We start from the raw sequence: 14,825 nt of genomic DNA, 5'->3' as shown, positions 1-14,825 counted from the left end.
TGGTTTCGAAATTGGACGAAATTACTCAGAAACGTTGGGAGGAGCATGCTTCACGTGAGGAAGAGCCATCTTTTGCAGTCTTGGTTGGATTTTTGAAGAAGCAGACACGGGTACTTGATGCAGTCTCGGTAGATCAGCATTCGTCAAACTCTAGCTGTCTCTCTTCTACAAATGAGGTCAAACTCCAACCAGCAAAGGTGTCGGTCAACGCGGCGACCGAAAATACGGCTCCGAACTGCATTGTCTGCAGCGAGCAACATCCTATTACGAGGTGTCCAGAGTTCGCCAAGTTACCTGTGGATAAACGGCTGCAGTTCACCAACTCTAAGCGGTTATACAGCAATGGGACGTAATCATTTGGCACGAGATTGTCCGTCGAAATACCGGTGCAGAACTTGTTCCAAGAAGCACCACACTATGCTTCACCCTGGATTTCCTGGTTCTGGTTCAACTATTGCGACGGATTCAGCCGGTTCTGTTGCTGTTCCATCATCTTCTGGCAATGCGTCGAACTCTGGTAGTTTGGTTGCAAGTTCGGTCGCACCCATTTCTTCTAACGTGGCGATGGGGGCCGTAGGCTCGTATGTTTTCTTACTGACGGTGGTCTTGAAGGTAAAGGACAGATGGGGACGAACGCATCTCGCCAGAGCTCTGCTGGATTCCGGTTCACAGGCTAATCTCATGTCGGAGAAGCTCTGTCAGTTGCTTAAGCTACCCAGAAGCGAAAAGAAAGAAGAGAGGTATTGGGAAGTCACGAAGGCAAATTTCTTGCGAAGTTTCTACGGTTGTCAGCTCACGCACACTGGAGTTTTCAATGTCGATGGAATTCTTGGTTTTGGGGTAGGTTACGGACAACCAGCCATCTACGTCACTACCATTGGCACACTGGAAGCCTCCTTCGGACATGAAACTAGCTGATCCCGAGTTCTTTATTTCTGGGCCGATTGACTTGGTACTTGGGTCGCAGTTTTACTACGATTTTCACCGTCTTGATGGTGGCCGGCTACAAATTAGAAGGTTCGACAGTATTTGTCAATACGGTTTTCGGATGGGTTGCCGCAGGCGAGACTGATTTGAATGGTGGGGCATCGAGAATCAGTTGCAACTTGGCAATAGCTGAGCCTCTGCACAAATCCATCGAAAGATTTTGGGCCATCGAGGAGCCACCACGAACACAGGAAGAAGAGGATTGCGATTTGCACTTTCAGAGTACATTCACTCGAGATGAAAATGGGCGTTACGTGCTACGGTACCCTAAGCACATGGGCTTTCACGAAATGATTGGAGAGTCAAGAGAGGCAGCTGAAGAGAGATCCCGATCTAAAACGGCAGTACAGCGAATTCATGCAAGAGTACTTGGATTTAGGACACATGAAACGCATTGGCCCCGTTGAAGATTCGCGGGATGAGGGACGTCTGGTCTGTTACCTTCCCCATCACCCAGTTTTTAAAGAGTCCAGCTCAACTACCAAGGTGCGAGTAGTTTTCGACGGATCTGCCAAAACTTCTACGAATCGGTCCCTCAATGACGCACTTCTTACCGGACGGGTGATACAAGACGAGCTGCTCGATATCATGCTTCGCTTTCGCAAGCACGCAATCGCTGTCGTGGCGGATGTAGAAAAAATGTACCGGCATACATCCGGAAGATGCATCATGTCAACGGATTCTCTGGCGTTTTGAACCATCCGAACCGATTCAAAGATTTGAGCTTCTCACCATAACTTACGGTCTGTCTCCATCCTCCTTCATGGCAACCCGAGTCCTCAAACAACTGGCATTGGACGGTGCGAGCGAGCACGAAGCTGCTTCCCTCGCGGTAGCGGAGGATTTTTACATGGACGATTTCCTCTCCGGAGCGGATTCCGTTGAGAACGCGAGACGATTGAAACATGAAATGCAGAATTTAATGACGAAAGGCGGATTTCAACTTCGCAAATGGAGCTATGCAACCCTTTAAACGCAAATCGAAGCAAATATGAATGCTCGTCCGCTCACTCCGCTTTCCGAAGACCTTACAGAACTTGACGTGCTTACACCAGGACATTTCCTTACTGGAACATCGTTAACAGCACTACCAGATCCAGACTATACAAGCACCCCAATGCATCGGCTCAAGCACTATCAGCAACTGCAGCAGCTAATTCAACAGCTTTGGACTCGATGGAAGAAGGAATATTTGACGGAGCTCAACAGCCAGCAGCAAACTTCATCACCGGTCGAGATCTATGTCGGGCAATTGGTTTTGGTACGAGAGGACAACAAACCATCGCTTAATTGGCCGCTCGCCAGAATCATCGCCACTCATCCTGGAGAAGACGGTTGTACACGAGTAGCGACGGTGAAAACAGCAGCTGGTATTCACACTCGTCCAACATCCAGAATTTGTCCACTTCCGATCAACCATAACCTGCATCCACAACAAGAACAACTCAAATCTGCAACAGCAGCATCATCAATGGCTAATAGCGGAGCCAGCTAAGTATTTTTTGTAAAAAAAATCCAAAATATCTGTAAAGGAATCAAAATATGTAAATTAATAAAATTTAATTTAATTAATTAATTTAATTTAGGTGGCCGGCTATGTTGGAAACTATATGTTGACACTTTGACAGTTCTCTAGAGATAGCAGAAAAGAAGAGGTGCGGAAATATCGTAAAAAACACCAACTCCGACAAGAGATGCGAACCGATCGCTACAGCGACACCCGTGTATTAGGGCATTATGTATATGTTTTTATGTTATATCGTATGTGTGGATTGATGTTGTGCTTATTATAATCATTCGTAAAACAGCCTTCATTGCGTTAGGTCGACCATAAATTGTCTAGTATTTTTATGTAATAAAGTAGTGTAGTATTGTTTAATAAATGGTGTAGTTTAAGTGAAGTGTAAGTACTGTGTCGTTATTACTTACCGGTATCACATCTGGATCGTCGCTTTAACCTGTTGGGAAACTTACCTGGAACTGCTCGTCGTCGTTCGCCAACACCTGGAAGGAAAGGTAAACAGCCGATAACAGCTGTTTAAGGATTGTCCACAAATTTGGCCTTGGACAATTCTCTCGGCCGGAACACACCATGGTGAGGCCAAAACAAGGCTAATGAAGTATGATATTTTATGTTTCAAGTGTTTCACCGTCGACACGTAGCTCATCAAGTTCGTGGCTGGCAAGCCATTGTGTATGAGTGCAAAGTGTACTATGAATGTAATGGACATTTCCACAATTATGTTGAACATAAGCCTCCGTACTATAGTTTAGAGAAATGAGAAACGCACAATTGCACCGCTAGGTAGATTAAAACAGGTTTTTTTTTTTATAAGAAATGTAAAACATCTCACGCCATCCATACTTTATCATCAAAAGTGGCCAGGTGGCATCATTGTGCGTATAGTCGTAAATTGGCGAGATTTACGCGTCAGATATTTAATATTCCGTAATGCAGCCAACAGTCCGCTCTTTTATGCAACGCATTCACTTTTACACGATCTTCTTAAATTAAAAACATAAAACATGATAAGTGAAAGCATCGCCAGCAGACCCCCGACTCCCCTACTATAAATTAGAAGTCAATAATTAAACAACCATAGCACTAGAGAAATACCGTGCAGAGCCCATCCACCGATAGGCCTCCATTTACCGATCAATTTGACGGCGAAATTGTTTTGACTCGAATGTTGCACGGAATTTAGAAATTATAAATAAAGTGAAATATGGAAATAGTACGTAGAACATCAATATAATATACACTTTCATTATTAATCTTTTCATATTTTTCCAAATAATTGTATTTGGATGCTGTATTAAATTCGTTGCCATTTTACCGCTTTTTTCTCTTAACTCAAAGCCAACTGTTAACAAAACTGTGTAAGGACAATATTTCTAAGTGAACTACACACAAACCGAATGAACAAAGTCTGCAACACATGTTTGGACCTAATTTGTCGGTAATAAAAAATTATAAACCTAGAATTTTCGCCAAATGGATATCTATTACTTGTAGTGATAGATGAATGGCACTCTAGAATTGGTGGGCTTTTCGGCTATTTTGCACTGTCTGTCTATTTATTTCCAAAGTTGCGTATTTTTTCTTGATAGTTGATTAAATATTCTAGATGAAAACGAAGATCGAATTGAAATGCTTTTAACATTGTTTTTTAAAGAGCGTTGGAAGTAGAAATCGCTGTTAATTGATCGGTAGATGGGTTTTGCACGGTACTCCTTACAGTTTAGGTATTTTGCGTTATGATGGATTCCAATATATAAGAAACCTTCTGTATTCGCTTATGTTGAAGTAACTAGAAGAAAAAAAGTTTTTGTTTTTTATTCGCCCAGGTGCCCAACACCGCCTCTAGGCGGCCTACTTATTTTAAGGCCATAATGAAAAATCGATTACTTCCAAGAATTTGCAACATTATTTTTGTTTTTCTCATCACAAGGCCCACCTCCAAAAGTTTTTCAAGCCAAAAAAAAATGGGCACTGGAGGGTTAATTATTCAGACCACCTGAAAACGCGAAAGTGCAGTGATGGACGCCGGCAAAAATGAAGATGGTGGCTCCGGTACACATGTGAAGAATGAACTACGTGATGAAACCGCCACCATGATTGCTAAAATCGGAAGATGCGGACGTGGTTAATTTGCCTTGAAGCAGCCTTCAGTGTCAACCAGATCAGACAGGATAAAAACAAATTTAATGCCATGATCGTGGCACTCGGCTCACGTGCCAAGTTTGTGCATTCCACCATTGAAATTTACAACCTCATGGCAGAGAACGACCGCTATGAGACACTGAAAGCCGCCATTGTTGCTCACTTTCGCCCATCGGAAATGCAAAGATTAACCAGTTTGCTTTCCGGGATGACACTAGGTGACCAGAAACCAAGTATCTTGCTGTGCGAGATTCGTCGCCTGGAAGGTTCAGGATGCACCGATACCGTCCTCTCTAACCTTTGGTTGCGCGCTTTGCCCACCACCACGCTCTCATTCGTCACATCCCGTGTATTTTCTATAATGGTAGCATCGAAACATACACCCGTCGTGAAAAAACTAAATTATATGCAGCCCACCTGCACTCAAACTCCCATCGCTCCTGATGAACCATAAAAAATTACCAGCATCGTCCTGAACCAACCACACATCTGGTGAATCCACGTGTGAGATCAGACAACACACCAACACTTTTTGATTGGTACTGGTGCTGACGTTTCTGTTATTCCTCCGACAACACGTGAACAGGTGAATCCAGTAATGACAAACCAGCTTTTCGCTGCTAATGGAACCCCCATCAACACATACGGCACCAAGCGCATGAACATCGACATTGGACTTCGCCGACCATTCACTTGGGTTTTCACTATTGCCGAAGTCAAATCTCCAATCATCGGTGCTGATTTTTTTAAGCATCATGACCTTCTAGTGGACCTGCGACATAGTAAACTCATCGATAACCGAACCAATTTGGAAATCAACAACATTAACGCCATCTCGGAACTAATGATCACCACCTACGACGTGAACTCGCCTTTCCCCGATATTTTAAAGGAATGTCAGGACATCACTGTTCTCAACATGAACCAAAGACTAACAAATCCTCACCACTGGTCAACCCGTCTTCTGTCGTCCATGAAGATTGCCAATCGACAAGCTGAATGAAGCTAAAGCTGAATTCAGATTCCTTATGGAACAAGGCATCTGCCAGCCCTCGAAGAGCTGTTGGGCCAGTCCGTTACACATGGTTAAAAAACCCTACGGAACTTGGTGCCCCTGCGGTGATTATCGATGATTGAATGCAATCACCGTGTCTGACCGGTATCCAGTACCGATAATACAGGATTTCTCAAACATCTTGTATGGTAAGAAAATATTTTCCTTTATCGATCTTCAATGAGCATATCATCAAATCCCTGTGGCTCTTTAAGACATCCCGAAGACAACCATAACGACACCCTTCGGAATGTTCGAATTTAAGTTCATGACTTTTGGACTCCGGAACGCAGGTCAAACGCTACAGCGACACCTTCATGATAGTTTGGGCGACCTCGATTTTATCTTTCCCTATGTGAATGATTTGTGTGTTGCCTCCGAGAATATCGAACAGCATAAGCAGCATTTGCGCATAGTGTTCAGCCGGTTGAGGGAGAACGGACTCACTATTAACACCGGCAAGTGCCAGATAGGAAAACCTGAGGTCGAATTTCTTGGCCATCATATCAATAAAGATGGTATCAAACCAAAACCGAGCAAGGTTGCAGCAATCCTTGAGTTCCCCCGGCCAGTTGTGGCCAAAAAGTTGAAACGTTTCTTATGAACAATTAACTTCTACCGTCATTCGTTATCGAGCACTCAGTCGAGATAGAAGTCTTTTGTCATCGGTCCGTACACTCTATAGCGACAAATAGTGTTAATCCGCGTTCAAGGTTATTCGCACACTCTACGCCTAGTTGAGGTTTCAGTATTTTTTCCCTTCTTTTGTGTTTCTGTTTCTGTACCGTTAGCCGGTCAGTGAAGTGAAGCAGTGTTCTTCTAGTAAGCCGTCTGGATACCGTTACCTACACAAGCTAAGTATTAGTTTTCGTTTCCCCTTCTTGGTTGTCTTAATAACGTGCACTGGGCAATAGGCCCGTGCAAAAATGACTTCCCCTGACGGCGGTTCGTCTCAAGGTGAGATGGACGTCGAAACAAAATCGGCTCCCCGGCTCAAAGTATATCCGAGCTCGGCCACCGGGCCATTTGTGATCTTCTTTCGGACCAAAGAAAAAAAGTGTTTGAATCTGTTGCAGATTTCTCGCGTTCTGACAGACCGGTATTCGGCCGTGACAGAAATATCGAAAATTCGCCCTGATAAGCTTCGGGTGGTTGTTAACAGTTCAACTCAGGCAAATGATATTGCTGGCTACGAGCCCTTTACGGGGGAGTACAGGGTGTATATTCCAGCTAGCAGGGTTGAAGTCAGTGGGGTCGTTTCCGATTCGAGTCTGAATTGCGAGGACCTGCTAAAATATGGGACTGGCTGTTTCAAAGACCCCATGCTTAAGCCAGTGAAGATTCTGGAATGCAAACGTTTGCATTCAGCATCAGTCGCAGCTGACGGCAAGAAAACATACGTCAACTCAGACTCTTATCGGGTGACCTTCGCCGGCTCTGCCCTGCCCAATTACCTGCTCTTTGACAAGGTTCGTCTACCTGTTCGCCTCTTTGTGCCGCGGGTCATGAACTGTACTAATTGCAAACAATTGGGACACACAGCCTCCCATTGTAGCAATAAAGCCCGCTGTGGGAAATGCGGTGGGAATCATGCGGATGATTCCTGTGGTAGAGATGTCGAAAAGTGTCTCTACTGTGGGGGAAACCCACATGATCTCCCTTCATGTCCCGCGTACAAACAGCGCGAGGAAAATCTTAAGCGTTCCCTTCAGGGACGCTCTAAGCGATCTTTTGCAGAAATGCTTAAGATAGCTACGCCACCTGTCTCTACGAACATCTTTACCAACTTGTCTACTGACGAAGGCGACTGTGATGAACCCCAGGAGGGAACATCTTCTGCTGTGCCTAGAAGTAGTAGAAAAAGGAAGAACATTTCCTCTTCCAAGCTTCGTCGTAAAGGCCAGAAGGTGTCTCTTCATGGTCCCCCTAAAATAACTACTCAAGGAAGTACTGTTATAAAACCGAAGCAAGTCGCTCCCGGTCTCAGTAACCTGAGCTCAGAAAAGGAGTTCCCAGCACTTCCAGGAACATCAAAAACCCCAAGTGTTCCCATATCTCAGCCAGAGAAAGAAAACAGTGCTGGTTTAATAAATTTCTCTGACATTGTGGACCGTATTCTTACAGCGTTGAACATTTCTGACCCCCTTAAAAGTATCTTGATAAGCTTTCTCCCCGCAGTAAAAACATTCTTGATGCAGTTCACTGCGAAATGGCCCCTCCTTTCAGCGATTGTATCCTTCGATGGCTAATTCATCGAACGAGGTCAATGATTTAATCACTGTTCTACAGTGGAATTGCAGAAGTATTATCCCGAAAATCGATTCGTTTAAAATCTTACTAAATAATTTGAAATGCGATGCATTTGCCCTATGCGAGACATGGCTCACTTCAGAAATAACCCTACACTTTCACGATTTTAATATTATTCGCTTGGATCGAGAAGACTCTTACGGAGGAGTACTTTTGGGGATCAAAAAGTGCTATTCTTTCAATCGGATCGACCTCCCCTCGACACCAGGCATTGAAGTTGTCGCTTGCCAAACCAGAATTAAAGGCAAAGACCTTTGCATTGCTTCCACCTACATCCCCCCTAGAGCCTCAGTTAGCCACCGACGGCTTTGCGATATTGCGGAACTCCTCCCCGCACCGAGGCTAGTTTTAGGTGACTTCAACTCCCACGGCACGGCATGGGCTTGCCTTCATGACGATAATCGATCTACCCTACTCCATGAGCTTTGCGACAACTTCAATATGACCATTTTGAATACGGGTGAAATGACACGGATTCCTGCCCCTCCAGCGCGTCCGAGCGCCTTAGACCTGTCCCTCTGCTCGACATCGCTGCGGTTAGATTGCATGTGGAAGGTAGTCTCTGATCCCCACGGCAGCGACCATCTGCCAATCGTAATTAATATTGCTAACGGTTCAGGGCCACCGAATACAATCAATGTTTCGTATGACCTCACACGAAATATTGATTGGAAGAGCTACGCGTCCGCGATATCCGAAAAAGTAGAATCGACACAAGAGCTTCCTCCGGAGGAAGAGTACGGGTTCCTGGCTGGCTTGATTCTCGATACCGCGATTCAAGCTCAGACTAAACGCGTACCAGACGCGAATTCACGCGGGCGTCCTCCCAATCCATGGTGGGACAAAGAGTGCTCAGACGTGTACGCGGAGAAGGCCGCTGCGTATAAGACCTTCCGGGACGACGGGCTGCCAGCTAGCTACCGACAGTACGCGATGGCGGAAACGCGCATGAAGAGTTTGATAAAAGCCAAAAAACGTAGCTACTGGCGCCGGTTCGTCGACGGACTAACGAGAGAAACATCGATGAGCACTCTTTGGAGTACGGCCCGGCGCTTACGAAACCGAAACAGTACCAATGAGAGCGTGGAATATTCAAACCGTTGGATATTCGATTTTGCCAAGAAGGTTTGTCCGGATTCCGCCCCGGCACAGAAGATCTACCGCGCCGCGTCCCCTCACAATAACGCGAACGAAACACCGTTTTCGATGGTGGAGTTCTCACTTGCTCTCTTATCATGTAACAATAAAGCCCCAGGGCCAGACAGAATCAAATTTAACTTGTTAAAGAATCTGCCAGACTCTGCCAAGAGACGCTTGTTGAATTTATTTAATAAGTTTATTGAGGGTAATATTGTCCCTCATGACTGGAGGCAAGTGAAGGTCATCGCCATTCAAAAACCAGGAAAACCAGCCTCCGACCACAACTCGTATCGACCGATTGCGATGCTGTCCTGTATCCGAAAGTTGTTCGAGAAAATGATCTTGTTCCGCCTCGACAATTGGGTTGAAGCAAATGGCTTACTGTCAGATACACAATTTGGTTTCCGCAAAGGTAAAGGGACGAACGATTGTCTTGCGTTGCTCTCAACAGAAATTCAAATGGCTTATGCTAGCAAAGAGCAGATGGCATCAGTTTTCCTAGATATAAAGGGGGCTTTTGACTCAGTTTCTATCAAAATTCTTTCTGAGAAGCTGCACCAGCATGGTCTTTCACCGACTCTAAACAACTTTTTGCTAAACTTGCTGTCTGAAAAACATATGCATTTTTCGCATGGTGATTTATCGACATCACGAATTAGCTACATGGGTCTTCCCCAGGGCTCATGTCTAAGCCCCCTTCTCTATAACTTTTACGTGAATGACATTGACGAATGTCTTGTCAATTCCTGCACGCTAAGGCAGCTTGCAGATGACGGTGTGGTCTCTATTACAGGTCCCAAAGCCGTCGATCTGCAAGGACCATTGCAAGATACCTTGGACAATTTGTCTGCTTGGGCCCTCCAGCTAGGTATCGAGTTCTCCACGGAGAAAACTGAGCTAGTCGTATTTTCAAGGAAGCGTGAACCAGCGCAACTACAGCTTCAATTAATGGGTCAAACTATTGCTCAGGTTTCAACTTTCAAATATCTCGGGGTCTGGTTCGACTCTAAAGGAACCTGGGGATGTCACATTAGGTATCTGAAACAGAAGTGCCAGCAAAGGATCAACTTTCTCCGTACAATAACCGGAACATGGTGGGGTGCCCATCCAGGAGACCTGATCAGGCTGTACCAAACAACAATATTGTCGGTGATGGAGTACGGGAGTTTCTGTTTCCGCTCCGCTGCGAACATACATTTCATCAAACTAGAGCGAATCCAATATTGTTGTTTGCGTATTGCTTTGGGCTGCATGCACTCGACACATACGATGAGTTTAGAAGTGCTGGCGGGCGTCCTTCCGCTGAAAAATCGATTTTGGGAACTCTCATATCGATTGCTCATCCGAAGCGATATCTTGAACCCGTTAGTAATTGCAAATTTCGAAAGGCTTGTCGAGCTCAATTCTCAAACCCGATTTATGTCCTTGTACTTCGATTACATGGCACAAAATATCAATCCTTCTTCATACTATCCCAACCGTGTCAATCTCTTTCATGCTTCTGATTCAACTGTATTCTTCGACACATCCATGAAAGACGAAATTCGTGGAATCCCGGATCACATACGTCCGCAAGTGATCCCAAGCATCTTTCATAGTAAATTTCGAGAAGTCGACTGCAACAGGATGTTTTACACCGACGGATCAAGCCTCGACGGCTCCACTGGCTTCGGTATATTCAATCAAAACCTCACCGCCTCATTCAAACTCAATGATCCTGCTTCAGTTTACGTCGCAGAACTTGCTGCTATTCAGTATACCCTTGGGATCATTGATACTTTGCCCACCGATCATTACTTTATTGTCTCGGATAGCCTCAGCTCAATCGAGGCTCTCCGTTCAATGAAACCTAGAAAGCACATTCCATATTTTCTGGGGAAAATCTGGGAGCGCCTGCGTGCTTTGTCTGTAAGATCGTACAAGATTACCTTAGTTTGGGTTCCCTCGCATTGCTCCATTCCAGGTAATGAAGAAGCGGACTCTTTAGCTAAGGCGGGCGCTTTACAAGGTGACATATATGAAAGACCAATTAGCTTCAGCGAATTTTTCAGTATTACTCATCAGAGAACCCTCGAAAGTTGGCAAACTTCATGGAGCAATGGTGAACTGGGAAGGTGGCTACATTCGATAATCCCTAAGGTATCAACGAAACCTTGGTTCAGAGGGATGGATGTGGGTCGGGATTTCATTCGCGTGATGTCTCGGCTCATGTCCAATCACTACACGCTGGACGCACATCTCCGGCGTATTGGGCTCGTGGATAGCGGTATCTGCGCTTGTGGCAACGGTTATCACGAAATCGAACATGTTGTCTGGGCATGCGCCGAGTACTGTTCTGCCAGATCTCAACTATTCGATTCCCTTCGGGCCCGAGGAAGATCACTCAATGTCCCGGTTCGAGATGTACTAGCAAGCCGCGATATTCTCTACATGTCCCTTATATACACGTTCCTCAAAACCATCAATATCCAAATTTAAATGCCCCTATCTTTTCTCTTATTATTCCCAGAAGTGCCCTCTTCCGCCTACCGTACCCCAACGATGGTTTGATACGACTCCAAGACGAGACAAAACATCTGTCGAATGAACCAACAACACGAGATCTACAGTACAACATCACACACGCAGCGCGGTGTGTTCCCGATCCGTATCTGAGCCGTACTACGGAATCGTCTGGAGGAACCCCTGCCGGCTCGAGGAAAACCGCCCGGCGTCCCAATACTTGATACATCCGTTCGAATCTGTAATCCTGGTCGTTGATTCCTGATGCCCCCCCCCCCCCCCGTTCAGCCTTGTCCACCCTCTCTCCCATGTCTCTGATACACAGATGTATGACTTCACCCCTTCTCCCCTTGAATATCTTCCCAAAACTTATGTGCCCCCCTATCTTCTAGTGTTAGTTGACCAATCCGTTCGAATCTGTAATCTTGGCCGTTAATTCCTGATGCCGGAAACTGAAAGTTTATATCTCACCCCCCCCCCCCCCCCCCTTCAGCCTTGTCCGCTCTCCCTCCCATGTCTCTGATACACAGATGTATGACTTCACCCCCTTCTCCCCTTGAATATATTCCCAAAACTTAAGTGCTTAATTTTAGTTGATCAATATTTAATCTCGTTAAGAAATGCCCAACAGTACCACTACTTTAAAATAGCCCTAATTAATTCCCCTTAATCTTGAACCACTCTTTCTAGTTATTTCTAGTTAATAAGCTTGTAAAATGTTCCGCTTAGTTAATAATTAATTTCTCCTACAATCTCCCTTCTAAAAATCATAAAGTGAATTACTATACAAAGAACACACAAAATGACCCGTCCCCCAAATCTTACGAATATTATATTATACCCTCTTTTATATGTATAAGTTAGCTGTAAAGTTTTTTTTTTTTTAGTTTCATTATATAAAACAAAATAATATTGAAATGTGTAACCCCCTAGTTTTAAGAAATTCAAAATGTAAAACAATGAAAAAATGGCACCTTTAAGCTAACGCATACGTGCCTTATCAAATAAACAAATTGAAAAAAAAAAACTTCTACCGTCGTTTTATTCCACTAGCCGCCGAAACTCTATGATCCCTCACAACGTGCGAAACGATCAAACAGTTCTGCAGTGTACTGGCGAAAACAACGCAGCTTTCGAAAAATGCAAACTTGATCTTGCCAATGTAGCCATTCTCGCCCACCCATCAGCTGACACCCTGGAAGTCGACGCATCGGATACCGCAATTGGAGCGGTGCTGCACCAGATCACCGAGCAAGGCTGTCATCCTTTAGCCTACTTTTCTGGAAAGCTAAGCGACAGCAAGAGGAAAGCCAGCATGTACGAGCGTGAGTTATTTGCCATATAAGAAGCTGTACGATATTTCAAGGACACTTTGACCGCTCGGGAAGTATTGTGGCGACAACAGATAACTCACCCCAAATAATACACACACTGTAATCCATACGTATCACCTACTTGTACCTACATATCAATCACACATTCGATCATCTAAATGTACCTACGGTATAATCTGATCACACACTCGTTGGGTCGCCGAAAGGGGGGGGGGACCGGGGTGTTTCCCCCCGGGCCCGGAGTTCTGAAGAGGGCCCGGATTTTTAACAGAGACTAAAATTTTGACAAATACTTTTTCGACAAAATTTTATTTGAGCATGGAACTAAAAATTCAATATCTTGTGTATGAGGTAACTAGAATAGCGAAAATTCTAAACTACTGCATATTTGATATCAACTATGTTTATACAAACCTAATTCTCACGTCGTAACAAGATCAGACTCGATCGGGCATACCGGAATTTGTACATCGAATGCCATGTACGCAGCTCACCTGGGTTCGAATCCCAACCCCGCACACAGGAATAGAGATTTTTTATAGGAAAATTCCTAGCCTGAATGAAGAAGCGAATGACCTTAAGATTAAAATGTCTATAATCGAAACAAAATTATTTGAGATCTCAATTGGTCAAATGAGTCATCAAAAACTCTTGATAGACTAAAATAATTCGAGATTGATCCAAAAATTAAAATTTTAATTTTGGGATCAATCTCGAATTATTTTAGTCTATCAAGAGTTTTTGATGACTCATTTGACCAAAAATTAAAATTTTAATTGTGGGATCAATCTCGAATTATTTTAGTCTATCAAGAGTTTTTGATGACTCATTTGACCAAGTGAGCTCTCAAATAATTTTCTTTCGATTATAGACATTTTAATCCTAAGGTCATTCGCTTCTTCATTCAGGCTAGGAATTTTCCTATAAAAAATCTCTATTCCTGTGTGCGGGGTTGGGATTCGAACCCAGGTGAGCTGCGTACATGGCATTCGATGTACAAATTCCGGTATGCCCGCACGAGTCTGATCTTGTTACGACGTATGAATTAGGTTTGTATAAACATAGTTGATATCAAATATGCAGTAGTTTAGAATTTTCGCTATTCTAGTTACCTCATACACAAGATATTGAATTTTTAGTTCCATGCTCAAATAAAATTTTGTCGAAAAAGTATTTGTCAAAATTTTAGTCTCTGTTAAAAATCCGGGCCCTCTTCAGAACTCCGGGCCCGGGGGAAACACCCCGCCCCCCCCCCCCCCCCTCTCGGCGGCCCAACGAGTGTGTGATCGGATGATACCGTAGGTACATTTAGATGACCGAATGTGTGATTTATATAGGTACAAGTAGGTGATACGTATGGATTACAGTGTGTGTATTATTTGGGGTGAGTTATCTGTTGTCGCCACAATACTTCCCGAGCGGTCAAAGTGTCCTTGAAATATCGTACAGCTTCTTATATGGCAAATAACTCACGCTCGTACGTGCTGGCTTTCCTCTTGCTGTCGCTTAGCTTTCCAGAAAAGTAGGCTAAAGGATGACAGCCTTGCTTGGTGATCTGGTGCAGCACCGCCCCAATTGCGGTACCCGATGCGTCGACTTCCAGGGTGTCAGCTGATGGGTGGGCGAGAATGGCTACATTGGCAAGATCAAGTTTGCATTTTTCGAAAGCTGCGTTGTTTTCGCCAGTACACTGCAGAACTGTTTGATCGTTTCGCACGTTGTGAGGGATCATAGAGTGTAGTATTCGCTGTGTTTCGGCGGCTAGTGGAATAAAACGACGGTAGAAGTTAATTGTTCATAAGAAACGTTTCAAATGTTTGGCCACAACTGGCCG

At 44.5% G+C, this 14,825-nt stretch overlaps 1 protein-coding gene across 1 annotated transcript; it reads left to right on the top strand.

The window, feature by feature from the left end:
- Window positions 1-1,978: 1,978 nt before the first annotated feature.
- LOC131687797 (uncharacterized) lies at window positions 1,979-2,482 on the top strand. The gene has a single exon (XM_058971888.1). The coding sequence runs from the start codon at window positions 1,979-1,981 to the stop codon at window positions 2,480-2,482; it is 504 nt and encodes a 167-aa protein (XP_058827871.1).
- Window positions 2,483-14,825: the final 12,343 nt, after the last annotated feature.

This window comes from Topomyia yanbarensis, chromosome 3 (assembly GCF_030247195.1).
Source record: "Topomyia yanbarensis strain Yona2022 chromosome 3, ASM3024719v1, whole genome shotgun sequence".
NCBI classification, from domain to species: Eukaryota; Metazoa; Arthropoda; class Insecta; order Diptera; family Culicidae; genus Topomyia; species Topomyia yanbarensis.
The sequence above is the reverse complement of the archived record's forward strand: the minus strand, read 5'-3'. Positions and strand labels throughout refer to the sequence as shown.